The sequence below is a fragment of the Montipora foliosa genome, chromosome 3 (assembly GCF_036669935.1).
Source record: "Montipora foliosa isolate CH-2021 chromosome 3, ASM3666993v2, whole genome shotgun sequence".
In the NCBI taxonomy this organism is placed as follows: domain Eukaryota; kingdom Metazoa; phylum Cnidaria; class Anthozoa; order Scleractinia; family Acroporidae; genus Montipora; species Montipora foliosa.
This window is the reverse complement of record NC_090871.1, coordinates 64,510,207-64,538,193: the sequence shown is the minus strand read 5'-3', so window position 1 is coordinate 64,538,193 and position 27,987 is coordinate 64,510,207. Positions and strand designations below refer to the sequence as shown.

At 39.0% G+C, this 27,987-nt stretch overlaps 2 protein-coding genes and 1 non-coding gene across 3 annotated transcripts in view; 1 reads left to right on the top strand and 2 right to left on the bottom strand.

Annotated features, from left to right (window-relative positions):
- The first annotated feature begins 3,186 nt into the window (after window positions 1-3,186).
- On the top strand, window positions 3,187-3,322 carry LOC137998215 (U8 small nucleolar RNA). Its single transcript, XR_011122777.1, has one exon. It is a non-coding gene; the product is annotated as a U8 small nucleolar RNA (small nucleolar RNA).
- Window positions 3,323-4,466: 1,144 nt separating this feature from the next.
- LOC137997947 (uncharacterized) lies at window positions 4,467-9,538 on the bottom strand. Its single transcript, XM_068844286.1, has 8 exons — window positions 9,262-9,538; window positions 9,038-9,164; window positions 8,633-8,726; window positions 7,769-7,938; window positions 6,957-7,099; window positions 6,774-6,819; window positions 6,081-6,232; window positions 4,467-5,369 (listed from the first exon to the last, which is right to left on the bottom strand). The coding sequence occupies exons 1-8, from the start codon at window positions 9,285-9,287 to the stop codon at window positions 5,264-5,266; spliced, it is 864 nt and encodes a 287-aa protein (XP_068700387.1). The 5' UTR covers window positions 9,288-9,538; the 3' UTR covers window positions 4,467-5,263.
- Window positions 9,539-14,316: 4,778 nt separating this feature from the next.
- LOC137997946 (cellular tumor antigen p53-like) overlaps window positions 14,317-27,987 on the bottom strand; it is a 20,367-nt gene continuing 6,696 nt past the window's right edge. Inside the window, exons 5-13 of the mRNA XM_068844284.1 lie at window positions 25,149-25,497; window positions 23,476-23,589; window positions 22,727-22,837; window positions 22,242-22,347; window positions 19,693-20,006; window positions 18,359-18,465; window positions 18,145-18,245; window positions 15,700-15,781; window positions 14,317-14,715 (exon numbers count right to left, since the gene is read on the bottom strand). Coding sequence (XP_068700385.1) covers window positions 14,527-14,715; window positions 15,700-15,781; window positions 18,145-18,245; window positions 18,359-18,465; window positions 19,693-20,006; window positions 22,242-22,347; window positions 22,727-22,837; window positions 23,476-23,589; window positions 25,149-25,497 — 1,473 coding nt within the window. The 3' untranslated portion in view covers window positions 14,317-14,526. The remainder of the gene's footprint in view (window positions 14,716-15,699; window positions 15,782-18,144; window positions 18,246-18,358; window positions 18,466-19,692; window positions 20,007-22,241; window positions 22,348-22,726; window positions 22,838-23,475; window positions 23,590-25,148; window positions 25,498-27,987) is intronic.

Here is a 27,987-nt window from a genome sequence, read left to right as displayed (position 1 = left end):
TCAAACCTCGTCCGTTCGGTCATTACAGGGCAATCTCAGACCTCGGCCTTGATGTATTGACCGGGTGATAGCGAGGTCAATACATCAAGGCCGAGGTCTGAGATTTCCCTGTAATGACCTCACCGTTGTTAATAAGTGGTATTTATTTGCCGGCTGGGAGGTCCGAAAAGCGAAAAACTTTGACCGAGTTCATAGTTTTTCGGTGTATGGGACAAACTTTAGTAAATAACTGATTTACTTTGTTTCCTCTATCTCTCTCAACTTACAAACTGAACGTTTCAAAGAGAAATGTGTCTAATAAAACTAAATCTTTTTTGAAACTGACTTTTGTATGTAAATGAATTCGGTGTCAAAAAAATGGAAATTTAAGGTCAAGGACAAAAACTTCTCAGCTGCAGAGCATTACCGTTCCCGGCCGAGGGAAAGACCAAGGGCAGACTGATAGGAAAATCAGGACCGCTCGAACAACCAATCCTATTGCAGGATTCTATCGATACCTTGCCCTCTCGAATCACTTCATAGTAACCGAAGCAACTTCTGTTGGTCGGTTAACATTCGGATAACGGTGAAAAATGTCTTGCTATGGTATTGACTTGGAAGCTGTCAAGTTGTAAGCGGCAAACCATCAACTGCTCGTTCCGAGTATTCTTGGGCCGGCTTGCTGTTTCTAGATCTAGCGCATATTAATAAACATCTTCCTAACTGCCAGCAGAGCGCAACTCCGATCCGAGGATGTTTGCCGCTGACACTAGCGTAAGTTCAAGAGCAAAACCCTTAATTGAGCTAAAAGAAGTAATAACCCCAAAGCAAAGTAATCTAAATCGTTGGTTGAATGCCAATAAGTTAAGCTTGAATGTGGCTATAAGACTGAGGTTATGACAGGAGTGGCCAAGAAGACACTGAACACTCAATCTGACGATATTAATATCGAAATAGATGGGAGAGACCACCTGTCCTGGCCGGCATGCAAAACATTCACTTCCGGTTTCCGTCTGTGACTCAAAGACGTCGCGGTCTTACGCTCCCAAAATTTACTGAGCACATACAGCCCCTCTGCGATCATAATAGGAAGGTTAAGCAACGACAACAGCGACTGCAACGACAACGTCATCTCAAAATTAAACAAAATTCTCATTAAAGTATCGCTTCATGACTATTACAACCTTTTTAAAATGACAAGGGTGTGGTAGTTCCTCAAAAAATGACACTCGTCGGAACGGCACTTAATTTAGGGGAGAAAATGAAAATTTATCCTCAAGTACTGATGTTCTTGATAAAACCTCAAATTTGGCTATTTCACGTTGTTGTTTTGCTGACGACGGCAAAGAAATGGACAAGAGTGAAAAACGCACGTGCAGGGCGTGCAATGCTATTGTTGTTGCCCACTAAATATGCAAATGTTGTCGTCGCCGTTGTCGTTTCTTAAGCTCCCCATTATCCTACTCTTTAAGTGATTCTATTCTCGTTGTAAGGACAATGATTTGACATACCTCTCAGCATCCCAAGGCGTTTTATGTCTACCGCCGTTACTATTTTCAACAATTTAATGTTGTTGGCCCTGGTGTTGTTTGCAGGGGGCAGGAACAGCAGTCGCCTCCTACCAATGTGGCGAAAGTTGGCGTAATATCTAGGTTGAGTTTGTTGGTTCTCTACTCTGCTCCAAGAGCTTTTCTCAGGTTTCTCCCTTTTTTCCTTTCTCCTCAAAAACCAACCTACGATTTGGCGTGATTTGATTTAATTTATGCACAGTAACCTCAGTAACGACTTAACACTCAAAGAATGTTCATTTATTTATTTTTATTATTTATATTTTGGCTGTATACTCTAAAGCCAAATATTTATTCCTTGAAAACTACGTTAACGTTTCTAATCACAGTATCGACTGTTCGCTATGACAAAGGGATTTGCAATTGTCACTTACGTTTTACGTTTGGCTTTCACCATCGACGCCTACAATAATATTTAACACCGAAGCCTCGCCTGTGATCTGTTCTGTTGTAAAGGACGCAGGAAGCGCGCAGATAGACCACGAAAGAAGTACGTCTCGTGTTTCCCCTACTTCAATGCTTTTCCCTACTTCTTGTTCTCCAGAACAGAACACAGGCGAGGCTTCTATTTTTCTTTTAAACTGTACAATAAAGAATATTTTAATTTCATCACGTATTCGGCTAAAATTTTCGAATAACTTAATTTCCAAATTCTTTGAGTGGAGTCAGCCGTGCATCTGAGCTGAACTTTCATAAAGCACGCGGTTTTAACCATTCAAAGTGCTCGTTGTATTGAAACTTCATTATAAAAGCAACATGAAAAAGCATGCGTCTTCATCATTGGTACCTTTTGTTAAAACAAAAATGCTAATTGACCACAAGTTAATTCCTCTGCTTATCTTGATTTTGCTTAAGCTTGCACTCGACCGAGTGTCGATTTTTTTTTTGCTCGATTTGTTCTATTCCTGTAGGAAACGCCTCAATATCGCACAAGCACTAAGTAATGACTACAATATATTATATTCGATATATATGTATATGTATACATTATCTGTAATCTTATACCTAGTTTTTTTATGACTTATATTTGAATTTCAAAAAATTGTAACGGCAAATCATTTAACTCCCTGAAAAAGTCAGGCCGTCCCTAACGAAATTTTGATCAAACAAAAATATATCTATCCTCACAGCCGTACAACCAGCATTGCATAATTATTTGCTGGTTAGATCTTCCAAGACTGGCACTTGTACTTTTTTCAGCTGGCCCTCGCATAAAAAAAATTGTCTACAAAAAAACTCCGATACCCGAAGGCAGTACAGCAAGCGTTTTGAAACAAACAAGGTAATTTTTTTGCATTCGTTTACTTTTCTTTCCTTGTTTTTGCCTATTATTATTCATAACAGAAAAAAAAATAGAACAAAAATTTAAAACAAACTTTAGGAAGCTTGATTTAACTGCGACACCGCTGAAATTCGAAAAATGGCACTTATGCGCATGCGTATTACGAATATTAAGCAATATTTGAAAACTAAATTATTTGGTATTCAAGTAACATTTTCCCCCTTTTTTTCAATATTAACGTCAACATGAAAAATGTCTGTTGAACAAGTTTAGGTTTTATCGGATTTCACGAAATTCTGCACCATAACTGTAGAAACGTGTCTGAATGTAAATAATCTGAAGGTGCCACCGTTAGAGTGATCAGTACGGGTAATCCTTACCTGTGGCCCCTCAGGGCACAGTAAGGAGCGTGATGAGCGAGGGGAGATGATTCCATGTGAGTTACACCTCTCGGTCCCGATAGCGATGACGCTATCAGGTACCAAACTCTGACCCCGGCTGAGTATAATAAGCACTTGGCGATACTAGTACATCCAGATGGAAGGGGAAATTGCGAGGACAAAGAAAAGTGGCTAATATGCAATTTGAGTTCACATCCATTCCAACGTGTTTCTATTGTGTTTGTCCTCACTATCAAGCTGAATATTTGATATTTCGAACATGGCCTATTAACACTACCACGATGAGATATCACGTGCGGAACCATTTTCATCGTACGCCCAGATTCACAATCCACAGACAGAACGTAAACTCGTTTTCAAGTACAGCTGGCCGAGTTTTTCTAGCGCCAGTGTCCTCCCACAATGGCCAAAAAGATTTTAAAAACGTACTTCGGAAACCCATGTTTTGAAGGTCTTCTTCGAAGAGCATTAATTATTTGTAACCTTGAAGTTTGTTGTTTTAGTGAAGGACGAATCACGAGCAATCTTGACAGCAATATCACTAGCTGTATCACTATCTAATCTGACGTAAATCCGTTCTATTCGTTGTACTTTTTAGTGAGACACTTGATTTAACTGTTCTTAAACGAAATTTTAACGCAAAGATGGATGACCTTAAGGCGAAGATCCTTCCTTGCTCTTAATGTCAGTTCGCGTCGTTATAGGTTCCAAATTCCTCCCTAATAGTCCTATCTACCCTTGCTCCTTAAGACATCCAACTTAGTTACTCTATTCCGCAGCTCAAATTGGCTATTTTTCATCGTTCGCTCAAGTCTCTACTGAAGAGACTCTGTTGTCATAGTGCCAGAGTGAAATGCTATGATAAAATGCTTGTTTTCAATATTTGCTACATTTCTGTGCTACTCTCGATGATGATTAACGATTAAGTTCCGTTTTGGTTAGCTTGCTAAATTTTACACCTTTAAAACAGCAGCGCAATCATTAATTTCCACGATTAAAATATAGCAGTTTGTCTGGATATGTTGGTCTTCGAAGCTGCCAGTCAGTTCTATATTAGATCACAGTCCGTTAGCAGAGTTGCAATCCGCTTTGTCTTTTAGACCATAGACAACATATTTTCTTGTTCGTACAAAGTATACTCGCTTGTTTTAAACCTCTAAAAAACTTAAAAGTTGCAACGACTTACGTTGGAAGTTCCAAGAATTGGAAGTTTGCAGTTCAAAGTTAATAAAGACATTCTTAATTTCTACGATGTAAATTTTAATGTTCATTAAAACTAATAAATATATTTTACATCTGTATGAACATTTCTCTTAAAAAAAATCAACATCAATATATTTTACAGTCACCGAGACCCCTATGTACAGTTTCTCTTTGAAAGATCTGACAATAATTAAAAACCCCTACAAAGACTTGAAAAGGGTAGCGAGCAAAAACAAACAAACAAAAAACACACGGTGCTGTCCGAGCACCTTGCGACAACAATATATTCAGGGCAATATTTCATTTGATTTCCCGGTTCACACAGACTTTCCGTTAAGGCTGACTTTTTTGGGTTGAATTGATTGTGAAGGGGGCACATCACCGGCGCAATAAAACCCGTGCTACCAGGGGAATCCAAAGGCATACTCCGGGGCATACTCCCACCGGGGTTATCAGAAATTAAGCGTCTCTGAAATGACAGTTTCGCCCTTCTGTGAGTAGTTTTAAGAGATATCAGTTCGAAAACCATTAATCGGATATTTTCCTGCTAAGATACAAGAGGTCTGTAGAAAATGCTTTAGCAACTTGTCAATGGTGGGATGAATAAATTGCTGACCAAAATCTACGAGGGGAGAGGTTTGCGGACCAAACGAGCCTGTCAACGCCTGGAAGGGGGTTTTTCTTGCTACTGCCCTGCTATTTCAAGTGGTTGGCAAAATGAAGTAGTCGAGCGTCCATACGCCACCAACTGAGTTTTTCTCGTACCAGACTATTTCTGATCGTAGCAAGTGTGATCATGGTATTATCTATCAATCGAAGATATACATCTGCTATGAAATCACACACGTTCTTGCATTCAGTACGCTGTCCTGTAGATCACTGGTCAATTTTGGAATACCATCCAAAACTTGAAGCTGAGGCAAAATTCTAAAAACTCTGAAAACAAGACAAAGAAAAAAGGTTGTGACTGTTGTACAGGTAACTGCGTTGGCCCGAGGGCAATCTAAGATTAATTTCACATTGATTTAAAACTTGAGCAAGGGTACAAGCGATTACTTGTTTTTTTTTTTTCACACAATGGACAAATCTAAACAATAACACTTGTTGCTAAGCATTCCCTCTTGATTAGCAAAACAGTTACTGCCCTTGTGATTGAGAGAGGAATACCCTCTGTCTCAGTCAGTAAGCATTCAGTATGTGTCGTAACACTACGAATGTAGAATCAGATGTGTAAACCAAAGTACATACCGTAAAGGGGAGCATTGGATAAACCAATGAAATCCTTTACAATGCACTGCAGTTGAGAAAGCTAATGTAATAACTTGACTAGGGCTAACACTTTGATGGAGTTTTTTGTATTTCTAGCACTACAAAGTAGTACCCTTTGATAGTCAACAAAAAAACTATGGAAAAACTATGCTTTTTATCCATTCCCTATTCACATAATGTGAAAACTTCACAAATCTTCTTGAGTTCATCTCAGTACAAAAACAAAACAAATCCCCCCGCCACCAATCTTTGCTGTTGTCAACTGTTTAACCTGCGATAATGAAGATTCTAAATAAATCTTAAGCCTCAACTATCTACCCACACCTGATGTGTGCACAGAACATTTGAAAAACTTATGCCGGAAAATGTCAGACTTACTGATGCCTGTAATTTGGGTCCATGGCTATTGGATTTTCTTTGAGCACTAGTGACTGTAATCCTGTTTTACGAAGCACTTCTAATCCATTTAAGCTCTGAATATTATTTTCCTGCAGTGACAAATGTACCAGAAGAGGAGCTTTTGGAAGTTTCTGTAAAAGGAAGAAAAGATAAATGAAAAATAATTATAATTCAGTAGTATATATTATTAATATTATTCCTTAGAAAGTTACGAATGACAAAAATGCTAACCCGTAATTGTGCAATTACCTTGAGTTCACAGATGTACAAAGGGATGTGGATTGTTTTCAGTCTATTGTGTAAACACTTTTTTATTTCCTGTTACTTAATGCATTTCAACAAATTTATTGGACGGTACATCCAATTTCTGTGGTGTAAATTTATCAAATTCTCTAACAAGCTGCTCACAGAACATTACACCATTATATAACATTTCAAGGAAAATGAAGAAGTAGTTAATCACTTTTAACTCAGCAGAGGTCACCTGCAGTGTTAAAAATTTATCGGTAATGTAATACAATGATACACCTCTTGCAAAGGAGGTCACTGGCCAAATTTTAATTGGCAAAAGAATATAGTACATAGAGATGATGAATACTACCAGGCAGCGCTGCATCAACAACCACTCAATTTGCCTTGTGACTGGCTATTAATGAATGCCCTGTACCTCACCTTGAAATTTGTGATAAAGTTTCTTTGAAGATAAAGATGTGTACACCTGTAAGAAATAAAGAACGCTAAATCAAATTCATTGAATGGGAATAATTTTTAATGGTAAGTTAAATTCATTATGTTTGTAAATATAAACCGTCAGCATTATTCCAGACAAATTACTAATTAAAAGTATTCACAAACCTTGGAAGCAAGACAGTGCTCAAATCTGTGAGGGAGTTTTCCATAAGTTGTATGTGTTCACACCTAATGAGTCTTCTGAGCACTCTATGGAATTCTTTCTTCTGGTAAGGATGTCCGAGGTCTTGATATGCCAAATTAGCAGACTGACAAGCAAAGCAAAAACCACATTTTTCATGAGCTCAGTCTGAGAGTCTCAGGTCTTTCCGAATTTGTTCTAGATATCATATTCATTTACAGACTTGCAAGAAAAAGCAAACACCATATTTTTTTATAAGCCCTAAGGTCTCTTTGGAATTATTTTTTTCTGGTAAGGATGTTTGAGGTTTGATATGACAAACTGGCAGAATGATAGGCAGTCAGCAAAAAAAAAACATATTTTTTGTGAGCCCATTAGGGTAAACTTTAAAAACAATTATAAGCAATCTAAACAAGAATACAAAAAAATTGAACAAGGATGTTACATGTAGTTCATTGCATTCCCATGTTCAGCAATGTGCAGACAATACTTACATTTACTTGAAGACAGTATAAAAATTGCTTCCTTGATTAAAGGAAACAAAACATCCTCGGCTTAGAGCCATAAGAGATCAAAAGACTTCACCTGCTGTAATGCCAGTGGTTACAAAAACTGTCTCCACAACAACAGAACTTTCCAACTGACCTAAGATTTATTAGCCCTTTAGCTGACTGAAAGAACTGTGGGTTCAGTGTGTACATGAACACACCAAAGTGACCATGATATACAGAGATTGTAAACTTTCTTTTTTATGGTCATGTCAAATTCGAGCCGTACAAATTGTACATGATCTTACCTCAGCATTTTCCCAATTTTCCATTTTGCTCTTGTAGTTGCGAACCTTCTTGGGCTTATTTCTTTTCAAAGGAAGCCCAACCGCGAAGTCATCCTCATCTGAGTCACCGTATTCTAACCTTTCTTCCTCGTCCAGCTTTCGAATATGTTCAACTTTAAATCCCCTAGGATCTGAGAAAGAAATGGAAAGATTTAAACCTAGAACCTGAATTTGCTGGAAGTAGTTGGCTTTGGTTAACACAATGGGTACATGATCAAATAATTGGAGCTTTGCTCTTTTGTGTGACTCTGACACTGTACCTAACACTGTGAAATCATCCTGCCAACTATACAAGATACATGTTACTATAGAAGAGTTTAACTGAGTTGTTCTGCTCTGACAACTATTTGAACTGGCTTTCAACTTTTAGCTTGCACAGCTTCTATGGGCACTACTTGATTCTGAGGGCTATAATTGGGATTTGGCTTGTCTTACATTGCCATTTGCATCACAACTTTTGTATCTTAGCAATTTCAACAGGCAACAGCCCAACAAATTTTATTGTATGAGCAAATAATGTACCAGTCATTGTCTACTTCTCCCACGGAAATACTCTGAGCATCCCAAGATCGACAATTTGATCAAAATTATTACACAGATGTGTTTCTATGAAATTGAAGGGCATGTCAAGTCAAAAAAATAATAATTAATGGATATCTTTCTGCGTCGCTGCATAAAGCGAAGAGCAATAAACTCCCTTGAGGGCACAAATGTACTTATGGCATTCACTGCAAACCTGCAGTACGCCTCTCGAAACTCATGCCCAGTTGTAAACGGTAGCACACTATTCAAAAGCATTGCCTATTATTAACTGGATAAACTTACTTCTTCTGACTCTCGGTGATCGTAACATATTCCCCTTGACATCCATATCTTCAAGCTCGTGCCATTTGCTATATCTGTATTTTGACGCCGGTAGCTGTATTGAAAAGACAAATAAATCACTTGAAAAACTCCTTCTCGCTGCAAGGCTTATATCACTTTTTTTCTCAGATTAAAGCGCCGATTTCGCGGGAGAAAGATCAAAACATTGCTGTATTTTCCGCGAATCCCGGAATATAATTATAAACACGCATCAAATTCAGTGGAGATCAAAATTATAAATAGTCTCGATCTTCTTTCGCTCTCTACAGACACTAAAACGCTCACAGCTCGCTTAATTTGTGAGCAAATCAACGAGACCGCTAATACAGCAAAAGAGCGTTTCACATTTTTTAAAATTGAACTAACCGGTAGGACATCTTCAGCTTCTAAACTCTTGTGTGCATTCAGCTCTTTCGCTTCTTCTAATGCACGATGCGCCGTCAACACCACAATAGGCACAGAGGTGTGCGCGTCTTTATCCTCACTTGTCGATCTGAATAAAAATACAAAACACACGAGGTTTAATCCCAAAAACGTTCCCGATAGCCACGATCTTAGAAACCGAAGAAAATGTACTGCAATGTACTCACTCTTCCCACATAGCTGGCACTGTCATGATTTGCTTTGAATATATAATCAGCCGTCTTTTCCACAAACCACAAGCTCGTTTTTCATCCTTTTCTTCGAGTTACAGAAAAATTCTCCTCAAGATAGACGTCTAGCTTTATCTCTGTAACCACGGACGTTATTTTCCACTAAGCACAGGGTGAAAACGAACTAAAAGTTTACTCTTACGAACCAAAACATCGGAAATTTACACGGATTTACGTATCGATCTAGGAATCCTTCACCGAACAAAGCTCTTTTGACGTAATGTCGCTTAGCAACACAGTCAATAAACAAGCGGAACAAGAGCCTTTCTCCTGAATGACTTTATTTACTCCGCTGCTTGGACACCAGTGGAAGTTTTGTGTAACCACGATGCTCTTCACTGTGGTCCTTAGCGAAAAAATTAACGAAGCGCCTCAGTTGAAGACTTATGAGCCTTGGCTGCTAAATAGAGTGTTATCAGCTTGGATAATTCATGTCATCTGTTCACATACTGTATAAAACACTTCATGGAAAATTACCTTCCTCGTTCCCAGCAAACTGCTCGAGGAAAATTGTAAAAACATGTTTTCGAAAAGGAAAGAAACTTTTCTTGATGCATATATTTTTTAGTGTTTCGGATAAGGAATTTACAGCTTTTTGGAAACCAAGAAATTAGATGGATAGCATCTACGACAGTTTGGCTCTACCCACCGTTAGGAGGGGACAGTAAAACACCTCAAACATATTTTAATGGCCTATGAAATGGCACTTGATACAAAACCAGCCTTCCCTACGGCAAATTTTCTAAGAGCCACCACTCATTATCCTTTCAAAGGGGAAAATCTCTAAAACAAAGAGCGAATCAAAGACAATGGTCTTGTGCGGGCCCGTCATTCCTTACGCCACGTAAATTCTTCTTGCCACAACCCACTTCGCCCTTCGTCATTAGGAAAAGAGCAGCCTTGGTGGCAAACGAGCACAAAAAACTTCTGTATGAAACGTTTTGATAGTGATAAATTAATTACCGTGTTAAAAGCTGACCATTTGAGAATTGGTCCTTCGTAGTACGCCCTTCGAATAATTTTGAACAATTATCCTGCGAAATCGCGCGGAATATCGCCTGATACTTGGCCGCTAAAATCAGGCGATATTCCGCAAAATTGAGCAGTTGTTTTATTATTCAACACATTGATGACAAACTACAATTTTCTACGTTTATTGGGAAAAAAAGCTGGAAAACTACCATTTTTCTCCGCGACGCACAAAATTACGTATATCGCAGGATGATTTGTTGAGTACGCACCACGAATATTGAGAGCCCTATGACCATATTTGGACATTGACAGAATGTGTTGAATAATACACCTTATTCCAAAATGGCCGCTGATTTATGCGGATACAAATTGGCCCTTGTTGCCTCGTTCAAGATAAAATATTCTTTTGAATTTTAAGCTTAAGAACGAGGCATCAAGGGCTAATTTGAATAAAAACAAAAGAATATTTAAATGGCGGCCATTTTGGAATAAGCAGGTGTATAATACCAAATTGTTGCGACAGTGTAAAAGACGCCTGGGGGCGAGTCAAACTCTTCCGAGAGGTTGGGGCGGGCCAAGAAATGGCTGGTGTCCCGTTCGCAAGTCGGGAAACGAAAAAGTCAGTTTCCTGCCAACAATAAAATATTGGCCACATTTACACAAGAAGACGTCTTGACCAAGAGGATGGACTCCTGTCTTGATGCATTCAAGGGTTACTGCAATCTCGTCCCCAGAGTCCGCTTTTGTTTTGGTCAGCAAAAAGAAAAGCGGAGTCTGGGGACGAGATTGGGGTTACTGTGACCATCATTGAGGCCTGTGCAAACGCTCGCAGCATTTCAACAAAACAATCTTGCAACATTGTTGCAACACTCTCTCTCAACTTGCAAATTATAGTTTTCGGCTCTTTGGAGAATTTTCGGCTTTTTGGAGACTTTCGGCCGGTGACATCGGACGCTGGTATTTTGAATTGCTTATAAGGCTGGTTCACATGAGCCATAACGAAAAGGCAAACACAAGCTATAGGACATTTTTCATTTGCTTGCGCTTGCATTTCTTACGTGTGCCTCTAGGGTTGACTTCGTCCGCCATCTTGGGATACTCAATTGCGCGTGCGTATTTCAATGTGCTTGTGTTTGCGCTCGACGTGTGAACTTCCTTGCGTTTGCGTTGCTCGTGTGAACCAGCCTTTAGTATCTTTGCGCTATTAGAGACGATTAGTTTGAAAATCTGATAGAGACTACGGTCCTGGCATGCAAATATACTTCCGATCGGTGGCTATTTCTTGCTTCGAAGTCTGTGCGCGCTTTAAAGGGAACCTCCACTATTGCTACAGAAGAACTTTAAATCGAAGGAAACAATGTTTCGAAACAAATTTGTTTGAAATTTGTTTCAAGAAAGTGTTCATATACGGACAACTGAGTTTTAAAATCCCTTATTTTCGCTTTCAAAGTTCGCAGGCGCCGCCATCTTGAATAATTGTGACGTTTACGGTTGCTCTATAAGCTCTCAATAGACCCTTTGCATAAATGGCGCCCAAATTTGAATAACAATACTTGATACATCCTTAGCCTCGTGTTTATGTTTCAAGACAAAGGATTTTTCTCATAAATGTGAGGCTAAGGATGTATCAAGTATTGTTATGCAAATTTGGGCGCCATTTATGCAAAGGGCCTATTGAGAGCTTACAGGGCAACCGTAACACGTCACAAATATTCAAGATGGCGGCGCCCGCGAAATTTGAAAACAAAAGCAAGCGATTCTAAAACTTATTTATTTCGGATACAAAGGCTTTCTTTGCAAAACATTTAGACAGATTTGACTGTAAAGGTTATACCGTGATTTAAAGTTCCTTTTTTTTGTAAAAGTAAAGGCTCCCTTTAAAAAATATTCCCGGAAACACTCTCCCTTAACAAACAAACAGAAAACAAATGGCGCAGGCGACTTCCGTCGAGAAGAAACAGCTTCCTCGAATCTTTATTACGAGTACTACTGCAACTTAAATAAATCATGCAATTCTATCTTCCACATCATAAACTTCTACAATGGCTATTCCACCCTCGATACTTAACCCCAAATAAACAGATCTCAAAACAGAGATCTTATAATCTTAACACTAATTCTTTGATTGCACTCACGTGATAAGGCGGCCATGTTGGTGCCAAAACAATAGACAATGTAGCTCAACTTTTGCAGAATAATAGAGTCAAATTTAAAAAAGACATTTTAGCTATTGCTCTCTCTACCAACATGGTCGCCATCACGTCAGGTGAAATCAAGAATATTTGGCGATAGCGACTCCCGCTTTACTCAACGTTAACTGTTAACATGTCGAAACGAAAACATTGTACTATACAATTTATATACAATTTGACGAGTTTCGGACCTTTATGAAACTCCTGAATAAAAAATGCTCATCAGATAATAATACTTTAAAGAAATACCATGGAGGAAATTTCTCTGACGCAACGCATGTCTTAATATACAGATGTCGCTAATTTTCAGCCTTGCATTTATTTTAAGGCCAGGTCACTGAGCACGCTGGTTAGAGCGACTCTCGGATTGGTTAAGAAAAGAATGGACACAAATGAACATACGACAGCATCAATGGACCTTCACCCTAAACATAATTGCACTTCGTGGTACGATAGTCCACCTTGCGCGATAGCTGTGAATAACAGGCAGGAAATGCGATGGAAATCAAATGGATTTTCATTGAGTTCGAGCAAAGATTTAATTTCGGCGATCGATTCCGTAAACACGAGGCTCCATTTCTCTTTTACTTTGGCCAATCAGGACGCACCAGACGCAAACAATCAAATGAACCAATCAGAGCACAAGACAAAAGCATGCAGTTGGCGTTCAAGTAAGCGCGGGAAAGTTGAAACTTGATGATGATTTGCTGCGACACCTGATGTCATGTGACAATTTGTTGCCCTTTCCTTACAGTCAACTACCGTAAACAACTACATTTAAAAAAATACTAAATTAACAGAGCGCACCTTTCTATGGAGCTTTACCGTTAAGTAAAAAAAAAATTCTGTATTAAAAAATACCTAAACCAAAACTAACATGCAAGGTCTTTCTGATTGGTGATAACACGTATTTCTTAGTGGCGTATATAGAGGATCTTACATGGTAGACTTTATCTTCGAGTGCTGATAGTATCTCTTACGAGTGAACTCTTAATGACTTTAATTTTCAAAGGATTTCTTTTTTTGTCTCTCTTCTGTCTCTGATATAAAGTAGAATTTTACTATGATAAGATTTGAAATACAGGTGCAACGTGGTATGCCATAGAAATTTACATTAACTCTTGCACCAACCAATATGGAGGACTTTGGAACACCAGAAATGATGAAGTTTTTTAATTAGTGTTTTCTCTATCAAAATGCTAAAACAATTAAACACTAAGACGCAGTATAAAAGGTCAATCAACCGTGGAGGTATACATAGCTCCGTTCAATAAAAACCCCCGAAAGGCAATGTGTCCGTGATATGCGATAGGACGTTATCTGTTGCACTTTTTAAAAATCACCAGTCACTTTTCTCACCCTGGTAATATCATTAATTTGATGTCCCGAGCAATCACACGCAACAACAACTCCAAACATTGTTGGTTCTGCGGATGATGGATAGTTTTGGCAGTCGTGTGCGAACGGACTCAACAACTGCCAACAATGTAAGGACGTGCAGTGTATTATGGGAAGGATACGACCAACAAGACTTTGTAAACTTAGAAAATTCGGCTGCCATCTTGTTTCTAACATCCCAATGCCTTGCTATCGCCATGGAGACCATACGCAATGCGCGTGCGTGGCCCCAACAATGTTGGAAGAGCTGTTCAAACGGATCCACGTAATAAAAAAGTAAATGTTAGGAGTTGTTGGCTCAAAATTTCGTACAACAACATGTAACACTCAACAATGGTGGCAGTTGTTGAATGGGTTTCTGTCTCTGTGTTGCGGTTTGTTGATCGCCGTCTTGGATTATAAGGCGTCCTTGAATGACTTTCTTATTTAAAAAAAAAAAAAAACAAAGGTTTGAAGCCACGCCTTTTAGAGTGCGTCTTCGTGTTTAGAAGAAGCTTTGTTGATCCACAAATTTTAACAAAAGTATGAAGCCGAACTTCTCCTCTTATCTTGCATCTCCGCGTCTACAATTGTTTCCTGGCAGCACATTGATACAAAAATATATCCATCTACTCATGCATTTACTAATGACAGGGAGACATCAAGATACTTCCACGTGGTGATAACCTTTCTTTTCCAGGGACATAGTCCTTCTGAGAGTAAACCGCACAGCGTTGATACCAGTTCCTCCACCAGAGCTCTGCTGGGAGGAGGTGGGAGATTGGTACGAGGCCCCAGAGTCAGAACGCGACAGTTGTGAAAATGATTGCGGTGTTCCATCGACGTCATCCTAAATGAAAGAAAATATCCGTGCAGCTTGCAGTTTTCCTTACGCACGTATTAAATATTTTTAGTTAAGTTAACCTCATCGTCGATGAAACCGTCGCTTCAAGATTAAACCTTGCGCTATCTATCAAGTCTTTAACGATTCTTCTACCTTGATTACGAAGTACAATAAAAAGTACCTCAGAAAGTATATATAGAGCTGGATTGGTGCTTATGGGCTTCAAGAAAAGATAAAACCAATAGACACTTCGCCACTCGCATCCGTGAACATCTCGCCTCCGACAAACATTCCCACATCTTTTAAAAGCACTTGAGAGGTTTTGAAAATTGTCGCTTCCGGTGTTAAGAAGACTGTTTTAAAATCCTCGACCCTGCTTCCACACGTTTCCAATTGAAAATTAAAGAAGCCATGCATATCCTTTGGGAGCAGCCATCTTTAAATTCCCAAGTCAAACATCTTAATTTATCCCTTTCACACTAATTAGTTTCTTTTCTTAGCTTAAATAGTCCGGTTTTTTTCTGTTTTGTTTCGTGGTTGTTCTGTTCTCGCCTTAATCCTTAATGTTATATCTCACTTTGTTACACTATTTATTGCTCAACTTTAGTTTATTTCTCATTGTACAACTGACGATGGATGATGTTTCATCCGAAACATGTCTTGATTAAAGATGAATTTTAAAAACATCGTATGGATCATCAAAGCGATATCTTACTTCGAGCTGCTACGAAGTTTCGGTATTATTATTATTATTATTATTATTATTATTATTATGACTAGCACATATCACCATTGTAACGAGCTCATTACACCATCAACAGTAGTTGTCCACATTAACTTGACCTCAACCAGACACCTACACGCCCGCACAAACTACGCGAGTGTCAACGGCGGATAACACCATACATGTGGGACGATCCTGTCAGGATGTTAGGATGCTTTCATCTTTTGTAAATAACTACCATACATCAAAAGACCAAGAAGACTTACGGTATCATTCGAATTTTGAGAATCTACATTTTCCGAACTCTGGGAATTCTGAGAGTTTCTGACTTTTCCACATGGCGGACAGCTGTTCGTAAAAAAATAAGTACAAAAGTTCAGAAGGAAGGCTGTGCGCTTACCCTTTTTGCAATACAGTGCTCTGATCTCTTGGCCAACTGTTTGTCTGTTTGTTCCCCACCCCCCCCCCCCCCAACCCCCTCCAATCTACATCGATACTTGGCAAACGTTTCCCATCATACATAATTAAAAATGATACCGTCAATCATAACAACAAAACAGAAAAACAGTCATCAAATAGAAAAACAAAGGATCTAATAGCTAATTCTAAAAGTTCCACAGTCTCCAACTGCCTTAAATCTATTGGCAGGATGTTCCACTCTTTAAGAGTTTGATTACAATCCTAGTCAAAGCCTCTCTAACCCCCAAATGTTCAGATTCAGATAATTTGTAATGATGGTTCCTTTATTAATCGCCCATTTCCGAGTTGCTGTATGCCTCAGTTTCAAAGCAAGTCCTGGTGCACAACCATTCAAATGGAAATGACTTGCGTATTATTATGCAAATCAAACTCGTTTCCCTTACAATACTTAAGTACCAGGACTCACTTCAAAACTGAGACAAACAGCAACTCGGAAATGACCCATTTGTTTAATTAATTGGCGATGCTTAGAGTGGTTTTCAATTGAGTGCCGTAAAACCAAAACCACAGTAATTACTTTGGCCAATCAAAAAGGACGGAGACAATCCAGTAACCCAATCAAAACTCGAAGTAATTAGCCGCCGCAAGTGCGGGAAAATCTGCACGCGCAAGCCACGATTGGTTTTGGTTTCACTTCTGATTGGTTGAAAAAATGGCACCAGAACTTTGAACCAATCACTGAGCGAAGTGATCATAAACCAAAGTAATTCACAAATTACTTTCGAAACTCAATTGAAAATCACTCTACTGTATGATGTACCACCCGTATAATTGCATAATGTACTACAAGCGTATCACAAATACATAAATTAACAGAAATTCAAGTTATAAATTATCTATGAAATGGTTTAAAGTAAAATTCATACATAGATAACGAAGTTCGCAAAAGTTGTACAAGGAAATCAAATTACAACGAAAATTCATTCCAAGCAGGAGGGCACTTCTACCATTCATTTGCCCAAGCACTAAGGGCCACTTGGTTTAACAGGGTTTGTGCCGGATTTTGTATATAAAATTCCAGGAGTATTCAAGGAGTTTTCAAGAACCAGAAATTGCGTTTTCAAGAAAAGTTTGTAAGGAGATTTCTATGCCATACACCATGTTTCAGTGTTTTCTTTGCTAAAAAAAGCCTACATTTATATTCTTTCCCACATCCTGCAACTTAAGTGCACGCGAGGGGATTTTTCCATTAATCTTTCCCCAATAGTCAATTTGCTCAATTTTTGAGATGTCTTGTCTTTAACTTAGCGTGATCTTCATTTTCTCTCGGCATGATGCAATCTTTACAACTTTCACCTAAGCAAAAATTCAAGGAGTTTCCAAGCAGTTTCCCACAAAATCCTTTTCTTCAAGGGCTAGCGCCCTTGAAGTCCAAAATTAAATTCCAGGGCTTTTTGAGCACTTCAAGGAGTAGCACGAACCCTGGTTTAAAGAGAGGAGTGGAGGCAGTTTGGCCCAGTGGTTAGGGCATTTGCCTTGAGATCTAGAGATCCCGGGTTCAAGACTCAGGCAGACAACTTGTTGAATCAAATTTTTTTTGTGGTCCATGTTTCCACTACTCAACCGCACTTGTAAATAGCCAACTAGTTTGCCTCCAGTCAGTTGGGTTGTTGTTCTGTTGTTTCAACGACCCTGAAAAGACGCTATGGGGAGCAGTCAAGTAACTATGTACAGTAGGTATATGTAAGAGAGAGATAAACGGCTTCCTAAGTCAGGGGGATTCAACTTAAATTTCTGTTTTAAAACACAGGAGGTCCATACAAACTACTTTGATATAATAAAATTATGTGACTTTAATTATAATTAGCCACTATCAAAGATACCATAATACCAGTTTCTCTTGGGATTTATAATGGTCCCAAGAAATAATAAAAACAATGCTTGAATGCAAAATTTTGGAGGGACAAACAAAGAGCATTATGGTATTTTTTATACTAGCTAATTAGCAGTAAACTAAGATCCCTTGGATTTTACCAAAATTATCTGAAAGATGATCAACGGTCACACAAGTTCTATGCAGGGGTTTCAATAACTTTTGCAGTAGACGACTGGGCTAATCAATGTAAGAGGCGGTCACTCTTATCTTTTACAAGGGTTTGAGAGAAAATCAAGGCAGAATAGACGGCAGTGAGAGACAAATTTCTGACAGACGGCGATATACCGCCGGTGACTGGCTTCTAATGAAACCCCTGCTATGGGCCCCCTGTTTAAAAATAGATGACCTTTCTCACCTTTGCCTGTATTGGTCGATCTGTGCCTGAGGAACCAAGTCCATCAAGTCTAAACTCTCCTTGATTTTCAGCAGCAATTCATACTTTTCACGACCTTTCACCTAAAGAAGAGAAATTTGCGTTTGCAATGACAAACTCAGACTGTCTTGTTTTTAAATCAGGTTGATCGAGAGTAACTAAACCTAAGCCACTTATAGCAACGGAAGAAACGAACCTGTATGTTGAACACTTCTTCTTCCTGAGTTCTCTGTTTTTTGCTGAGTGGATTTCTATCCAAATTTAGTTGACGTACCTCAAAGCCTGAAGACATCAATGTGTGAGCTGAAAGAGAAAAAGGAAAAAAGGTCCTTTTTGTGTTCCAAAAGTCATTCTTGTCAAGCAAAGCTATGATCCTCACACTTATGAACGCAATTTTAACAATTGCGTGGAGAAGCCTGAAAAATCACTAGGTCACGGGTTCAAATCTTGTTAAAGTCCTGAATTTTTCAGGCGGGGATGCTCGTTGTCTCACTTAGGGGTGTAACTTTTGGATTTTGGTCTCGCTTAGGGTGCTCTGGGCAAAGCGCCAATATTTTAAGCTGCCAAGGTCTTGTTTAGGGTTCCGCAAAGAAACACAGACTTAGGCGAAGAGAAACAGAAGTCAAATTTTCTTTTTAACTTGTTTTGTTTTCCGCATTACCTCTGTGATTATACACGTAAATCAAAGATTTCTACAAATAGTAGAGAACATTATAATCCGATTAATCAATGACAATAAAGAAAGCAATGGAAGAGCAAAAAATTAACAACAAATGGGGGGTCGAAGCAAAACTAAAAAACGTTTCTCTCCCCTCCTCTTGCCCAACTCCTTCCGAATCCCTAATCTCAAATTTATGCAAAAATTATTTCTCTTTGAAGTATCTTCCTGTTCATGGGTTCAAATCTTGGCCAACCTTCAAGCAGTGAACAAAAAAACAATTCTGCAATGAATGGTTAATACTGTAGCCAGGATAGTTGTACATGTAGGCCATATAAAAGGCACTACTGAACGAAAGTGGGAAACACATTTTTTTGTCTTAAGTTTTCCCTGCCTTCAAATATTTATTGACTTGCTACAGTTTATTGAAGTCCAGCACCACCTCCAGTTTGAAATTTCGCCATCCTTTCAATGAAATAACTTTCTAAATTAATTATTTCCATCCTCTCTGACAGTAATGCATTGTTACTACGATTCTCAGTTGAGTATGACATTAGGGAAGTTTGGTGACGAAGTTTCAGCGTTTAAGTTACCATGTTGTCGAGGGTAACTTTTAGGGCCTTAAGTGAAGAGCCCGCCAAAATCTATAAAATAATGGTAACAGTTAAATTCAAACTTACGACCGTTACCTGTTAAATGACATCAAACCCCGAAAAGTTACCCTTGGAAACGAAGAAAAGTTGCCTGTGACAACATGGTAACTTTAACGCTGAAACTTTGTCACCAAACTGCTCTAGTGTCATACTTAACAGAGAATCGTAGTACAACTAGAGGGAAAAAAGAAGTGAAAATAATAATGACAATCAACTCACATCTTTTCTTAGTAAGTTTTGGTACTGGTTTATCATTTGTTTTTCCACCACTTGTCGATGCAGTTGGCTCCACAGCTGGGGGAGTGCGAGGTGCTGATGATGAGGATTCCTGAAGGGTCGGGGGCGGGGTGGTATTTGGTGTGGATGTACACACTACTTGATTGTCTTGAGGTTCAGTGGTAGTACGCAACATGCTATTATTATTATTCATCGCCACACGTTTTTTTGATTCCGCTGTCTCTTCAATGCCTCGGTCTCTTCCAGGGCACGCACATATGCGGATGTTTTGAGCCTTCCGCCCCATTACTTGGTTGCTGAAAAATAAACATAAACCAATTGATTCTAGCAATTATTACAATATTATTGTTTAAGCTTGAAGTACTTTGGTCTGATGTGGCATTTTGTACATGTAAGTTGCCACATCTTTTTTTTTAATTATTGCCAAGTTTCAGTTCTGTAATTATTAATAATATGTAAAAGATGGCACATTGTTGTCTATTTACATGTGTGAGTTAATGGGCCAAGTGGACAATGTTTTTCTACCATCAGGCCTTGATGGCAACTTTGATAACGAAGGAATGAAAAACTGAAAAAAAAAGCACATTGTTGTTCTATTTACATGTGTGAGTTAATGGGCCAAGTCGACAATGTTTTTCTACCATCAGGCCTTGATGGCAACTTTGATAACGAAGGAATGAAAAAATGAAAAAAAAAAAAAAAGCAGGAAATAACAGAAACTCCACAACCAGAGTTAACATACACTGTACACCAAGACAACATAATGTCTGGAATCTGAAGTTCTAAATTCCGACAAGCAGCCACCAATCAATATTATTATACAAATTGGTGTCACCAGCTCAATTTTGATTGGCTATAAGCACGCAGCTAATTCTTGCTTGCCTTGTTTCTCTTACATCATAACTACAGACAATTGATTTTATATATGTAGAATTGCCGTCATACCTACAGACAATAGTTCTATGCATGCAGACGTGACGTCACATGATACTCTAACCAGCAGTTTGATCAGTTTTGTCATGGTGGAGCTCAGCTCAGGAATATGCATACTAAAGCAATTATTGAATTCAGTTTTTGCATGATAGCGATAATTATCATGGCCTCAGTTTCTGTTATCCTCAGCCTTCGGCTTCGGCAGATGACACAAACTTTGGCCTTTGATAATTATCACTATCATGCTCAACCTCATTACGATAATTAATTACTTGGTGCTGTAGTGGGCAGATGTGAAGAAACTATCATTGTTTGAAAGACACCCATCGAAATGCAGAACGAAGTAGGGTTTGTGTGGTAAGGAGGGCACCGAGCCATCCACCAATTACACCTGGGATTGATTCTTGGACTCTGTGGTATATCAGGGCTTGAAATTGCGACCAATACAGTCGCATTTGCAACTGAAATTTTTCCCTTTCCGACTAAAATATCTGGTGAAGTTGCAAATTTGCAACTTGTTTTCATCTTCGCTCTTTCGAAACAAAAGGGTTAGAAGTTGCCACTTTACTGCTTTTTTTACTAAAATAAATGAAGAAATGACAAAATTATTTTGTTTCTCGCCTTGAGTTTTCTTTCAGTCTGATGATAGCATAATTGTAGCGTCATTTTGCTGCGACGTTACGTGCACAACTCTACTCCTTCCATATCATTCGCCATTTTCAGCGGATTCTTTCAACGCAAGTATTGTGGGCTCATATTTTATTTTGCTACACCGCTGACAACACAATTCAGCGTGACGATTTTGCAACGAAATTTTGCGAAATTGTGACTCAATTTTCGTATCTTGTCGCAAAATTGCGACTGGATTTTTTCGTTAATTTCAAGTCCTGTTATAATAATTATGCAGCTTGCGTTTGTTGCTTCTCTGCACCACGCCAAGAGGTTTTCTGCTGGATACAGCAGTTTCCCGCCTGTTATCAAAAACCCCAATATTCCAGTTGATTTGCTCCAAATGGCCTTGATTTGGATAGATTTAAGGCCCATTTGTATAATAAGCGTTTGGATAATGCGCTTTCCCTTGTAAAATATAATCCATTATTCCGTGGGATGCTGTAGGCAGCCACCGTAACGATTCGGGCCTGTTCCTTTTTTTTTTAATTTTGCATTTCTTCATTGTTGTCGCAAATGTGCATACCCCAAAAAAGTTATTTACCAGCTAAGGGTCGGTCCATTATAGCCAAAAACTGTGACCTCGGTCTGAGCAGCATTTTCAAGACCTCAGTCACAGTTTTTCGCTATACGGCCCTCCCAGCTGGAAAATAACACACATTTCTGTTTTTACAACAAACAACTTCAAGTTAAATAACAGATTTCTCTTTCTGGTAATCTCTTGCCATTTTCCGAAGTTTATACCTGTAGTTAGCTGCAACTGGACAATTTGTGTTAACTGTTTGTGCATCCCACAGATATGCCCTTATAGCCATCTTGTTATTATTATAAAATCATTATTATCATTATCATTATCATTATCATTATCATTATCACTATCATTATCATTGACAAGAAAAACCTGTTAATTTGCAAATGCTGGCTCTTACCCATATTCTAGAGTAAAAATCACCAGGATGGGTCGCCTGTTCAAACCACCAGGACACGAACTGAAACACATGAACTGGAACATTTCTGTCAAAAAGTCACTTCCAGCTGAAACGAAAAAGTTGACAAAAATAGTAAGGACACATAAGGAAAAGAATTTAATCTATTTATTGAATTTAGTCTATTTAATCAAGCCAACGCCCAACGCTTAGTTTTTTTAATAAAAAAATTATTATTTATTATACCTATTTATAAATGTAGGTCTGTCAAAATTAATCTGTGCACACAGAGATGTTAACAGCAGCAAGACAAAGTCATTGCATCACTACTTATGCTACATGTATTTGTCAGAGTTCCTGATGTAGTTTCCAATAAACTTGACATGCTGATGCAGTTTAATTCAGATGAAAATTTTGTATTTTCACAGTTGAATTAAAAATTAAAACATACATGTAACTTTTAACAATTTTCTACACATCATACCAACCTTGAGGTATCCCTAAAGGGAATCTCAAACTATGTCTTCCTGTCTCTGGACAGGTCATATAAACAGTTTGTGGGTTTTCACATCGCAGCAAATGCTTCGGCGCAGGGTGGCCTGGAAAAGACGAGGCAAGCTGTGAGAAGTTGTACAACAACAACAACAAAAATAGAGGAAAGATGGATCAGCATAATATTACTTTAAAATTAACTGAATGCTGATGGGCCAGTATTGAAAAGAAAAACATTTTTTTTATTTTAGCCGATTTTAAAGCCAATCAATGCAAGAAAGATGAATGTCAAGAGTCCATGACTAGGAGCCTCCCTATGCAATAATAATATTATATCCTTGAGACAGCCTTAGTTTGTGTCTCTTTCTTGTATTTTTGGAACTACATGTAACCATTCAGCATGAGACTCACGATCACATTTACCTCAATTTGCAAACATCGTTTTTGCTATTTTTTGTCTTTGTTTGACAATAACAGTACTTTATTCTGATTGGCCATTGATTTCTAGACAGTACGTGCAAAGCTGAAGAACTCGTGGCATTCTACTTGTAAAAATAGAAAGATGTATGCAAAAGTTGACGCAAAGGGCTGTTGTATGGGCGAGACAACCTCCTGCCCACGGGTTCCTGTGAATGTTAACTGAAATAATTTTTGTTGGAAAACTCCACAGATTAAACTTCCAGCAACCAAGGCAATCAACTGTGGTTTCTGTATGGAACTAACAATATCGTCACTGTTATCTTACCGTCCTTTTGCCTGGTAATGTGATTGGGACATCTCTCTACTATTTCCCGATAATGTTCTGGCTGTCTGTAGATGACAACAACTCTCACATGGAAGCCCGGGGAAGGTGGAAACACTGAAAGAGATAAAAACAACCATCAACATCAAAAATTTAATATTCCAGTTTAATGTGACTTTCATAATTCTGTGGAATGTCATTTTCAAGCACCAATGGCCAAACTGCATTTCAGCTTCCATCAATCAAACAAAATCAATAATGCATGATATACACTGTAGCCTACCAATCACTGCAGCCTCTTTGGTTTCCACAGTACATTCAAACTCAATGCTAATGGGCAGCTAAGGAATATGTAAGAATCTTTTTACTGAAGAACCTCTTAAAAGATATCATGATAATATTATTGCATTGGAGCTGTGAACTACAAGTAAGATTCCAAGCCATTGCATAGTTTGGCACTTAGCGGTTGAAGTTGAGATTCTGCAGAATTATGAAAATGGCAGTAAACCACAATTAATGAGTCCCTAAGGGTCAGTGACATAAAAAGGGGGGAAAGCCGCGGGGGTTGTTCGCATGCCCAGGAGAGGGGCATGGGCAACTGAGGGTAATGATGATTACTCCTCCCCCCACCCTTTGCAAGGCTTGTGAAACTAGAAAAGGAGGAACACAAATTCTCCTTTTATCTATTTATTTTTTAAATCAATTATAATCATTATGTTAATCGCTATCTTTTGGCAAAATTTGGGTGGCAGGGAAGGCAGAGCCTATGCCCCCTAAGGTAGCGGTGTCACTAGGACGACCCTCTAGAGTAGCGGTGTCTCTAGAGGAAACCCTACGTTAGAATGTAACATAGGGTGGACCAGAAGAGGGGTGCCCTTCTGGAAGGAGAATAGGTCAAATGGTGAGTTGTACCATCTTGGAGTAAGCAAGGAGGGCTGTCCCACCTACTGTGGGGTAAAGTGCAGCCCAGGGTGCACTTCCCTGCCACCAATAAGTAAGTAAGAAATGAAAAAGGACACACCTAGTGTTGAGTTTTCTAAATTTAGCTAATTTTTTTTTTTTTAAGTTAACGGTGGTAACATGCGGAATAATGTAATGTACATAACGAACGATGAGACAAAATACCCAAACTAAAATAAAATAGATGAGAATAGTATAATAAAACAATTTGCATGACAAAGCACAGCCATGGCAATTAAAGGAGACAAAGCTTCCAGTTGGGTGGGAGGGTGGGAAAAATGCAATCTTAAAGAGTGCAACTCAAGGTACTTGCTTGAAGAGCAAAGCTGAACTGTGGCTGACTAATGGTATGGGGGGTTTAGATAAGGTGAAACAGGTGAGAATCGTGTGATGTTGTGGAAAATTACTGGAAGCTTTGGCAACCGCTTTAACATTGTAAAAGTGAAAGTACTTTGACCTAAACAATGAGCTTTTGACTACAGGACAAGCCTTGATTGCAAGGGTGAGGAGAGTAGAGTACACTAGGGACAAGTGAGGGGAAAAAAAAGTGCTCCCTTAGGGCTCATTAACCCCAGTTAAGAGCTTAAAGTTATAATAACAATTCCTCCAGCGAGGAATCCAGATTCCACTTGCCCCATTGTGGCCCTTCGAAAAATTGTAAAACATCAAGCAATTATTCAAAGGTTTTATGCACACTTTTACAGAACTCAACTTACCCTGCAACTTCAACCTAAAGGGAATTATACATCTCATTTTCAAGAAGAGCTTATCCAAATAAGGGGAGTAGGTCCAATGAGCTGACTTTGTTGGAGGACTCTTTTCTTGGTCAAAGCCAACATCAAATCCATACAGTCCGGGAAAATCTGTATTGGACACAATGAGGGGTTGTGGAACGGCTTGTTCTGGGGGAGGAGTTGGCATTTTGGGTGGTAAAGGCACCAAGCCATTCTCAATGTGTTCCTCCTTGCATGTTATGGCTTCCTGCTTAAATGACGCTGCCTCGACTGGCTTGCTTGTTGGTTGCATGAAGTTTTGATCAGAAACATAAGGGGGAAATTCACACGTCTGATGAGAAGAAGAAAATGAAAACTAAGTCAACTGATCAAGGATAACATTATGTCACCGACATCCAGTTATTCCCAAGTGGGCAGAGAGAGAGAGAGAGAGAGAGAGAGAGAGAGAGAGGGTGTGTGTGGAATTTTGGCAAAGGTACAATAAAGACATTGCTGGTAAGAGGGAATGGGGGTCCCATTTCTGTTGTGCACATACATGTATGCTTAGAAAGGGCATTGTGCAATAACCAAATTGGCTCCAAACGTTCACAGAACTTGTTACATCAGTCATCTACCCAAGTTGAGCCTTTTGGTTTCAGCAATGAGCAAAATATTAGCTACACAAAACCTAAAAAGACTAGCACTCATTAGGGGCAAAGGTTTTGATGAGACCACATACACATATCCTCTGTAAAATATAGTACCTTTCGAAAAACAGCTCTCATACGTGTATCTTGTGTTGTATATTGCACTGTAGTCTCACAGTTTTAGGGATGTGTTCTTGGGCAAGACACTTTCCTCTTACGGTTCCTCTCTCCACCCAGGTGTATAAATGGGTGCCAGCAAAAATGCTCGTGGTAAACTTGTGTTGGACTAGCATTCCATCCAGGGGGAAGTTGAAAGACTCCTAGTCACTTCATGCTACCGAAACTGGAGATAAGCGCTGGCCTAACCTGCGATCAGGCCCATTTTTAGCTTCGCCCATATGTTCTCTTATGTCGTCGCTCGCTAAAATTGGGCCTGACCAAAAGTCTCTCAAGAATTCCGAACGGTCGGCCAAATTTTGGCCGACCAAACTCGTGATCTGATTGGCTGTTGAAACGCCGGAAGTGAAAATGCCAACGTGATTGCGCGGAGCTCTCGCGAAATACTCGAGACTAATCCGCCATAAGTGTAAGAAAGAATTTGCTCCCTTTTGTTCTTAGAATGCCGTGGAAGGTGCAACTTGATTTTATTTGTATAAATGGAGATATGCCATCGGAAACATCTCATAACTTGTCCAGAATCGGGTTTGAATCTCTGGAACGAGTGAAATTAGCGATTCCGTTGTCGAGCTCTGTGGCCATGGGGTTGAAAGTACGTTGGCACAAACTTCCCTGATGTTTTGAAAGCTAAATAGCTGGTTCTTTCAAATGGCAATGAAAGCCGATGCATATTGGTTTCCTGGATGAGACAGGGGACGTGTATATCAACAGGAGGAGATGCTGATAAAATCGCAAGTTACACGAATGCATGTTTTGAATATCTGTGTATCAAACGGCTTTATTTATTTACAATCCATGACACGGTTTGTTTGCACACTTCATAATATTTCCAGTTGATTTAACTTAAAACTCGCACTCCAGAAACTAAAATGGCATGTTTCCAGAGAGATCAATTGTACAACAATAAAAGAAACTTTGCGAGTCCATCTTACTGTTCGTACTCCATCAAAAAATTAACAGCCAAACTTATCATGATTTTACTGCGCGCAATTCTAGAAATACACTGCAACTGAAGATATTACCCGAAAAAATCACCAAAGAAACCTTCATGGACAAACACGTTAAAGGAATAATGTATTTCTCTTTTTTTTTTCTTTAAAAATCTATTGCCAAACCGTCCAACGACAAAATGCTAGGTTATCGATCTCAATTACAAATTAAGATGTCAAGCTTAAAAGATTGCATATTCAGTGAACTTCGGAGGGAGAATTACACCGGCCTTTGCCGCAATATAGTCGTCGAAAACATTCCCCATGCTTTAAATGTGTTTTTCTCAAATTAAAGCCAACGGTAACTTTGGAATTCGTTTATAATATTCCTCTCACGGTAATTAACTCTGGTCAAAACAAAATAGTGTGAATCTGCCGTCCACGCGTGTATTGGTGTAATGGAAGTAAATTTGATTGGCCAATGAAGGATATGTCAATCAATCAAAAAAAGTGGGCGGAAGGAATTTCGAAGAGGAATTTGGTCAGGCTCTATTTTTCGTTTCGCCAACTCCACATTACGTACCACGCGAAACTAAAATAGAGCCTGATCGCAGGTTAGCGCTGGCCTGATGGGCCTTCCTAGGCTCGTAACAGAGACTTATAATGAAATGCATCTCCTGTATTTAGTGCTGACTTCCCAGTTGATCAGTATAGAAAATCATGGACATGAGCTACCTCTAGGCAAAAATTTTAAACAGGGATCCCCGATAAACGGCTCCTACTAATTACACAGTTCGCCACATTGCCACTTTAGCTTGTTGCACAAAAATAATTGAAAGTTAATCCGATGCTGTGTTACAGTTCAACGCGCTTTACTGTGGCCACAAAACAAACTTTTGCATTTGACAACTACGTGTAATTATGTCAACTCAACAACAACCCATGCAAGGGTGTTCAAATAGCAACCGTACAAAGTTTGCAAGTAGGCGTGACTGTCATTGAAATTCGCACGCCCTGATTGGCAGATAATTTGTAAAAAACTTTGTTAGGTGGCCACGGTAAGGCGCGTTGCACTGTAAAATCAATAGT

What these genes read in the sequence shown, in the direction of transcription:
- LOC137997947 (XM_068844286.1), bottom strand. Translation starts at nt 9,287, where the DNA reads ATGACAGTGCCAGCTATGTGGGAAGA. An exon ending in ATCACCGAGAGTCAGAAGAA is followed by an intron (nt 7,939 to 8,632) that starts GTAAGTTTATCC and finishes TTTCTTTCTCAG; the next exon opens with ATCCTAGGGGATTTAAAGTT. An exon ending in AAAATTGGGAAAATGCTGAG is followed by an intron (nt 7,100 to 7,768) that starts GTAAGATCATGT and finishes TTTGCTTGTCAG; the next exon opens with TCTGCTAATTTGGCATATCA.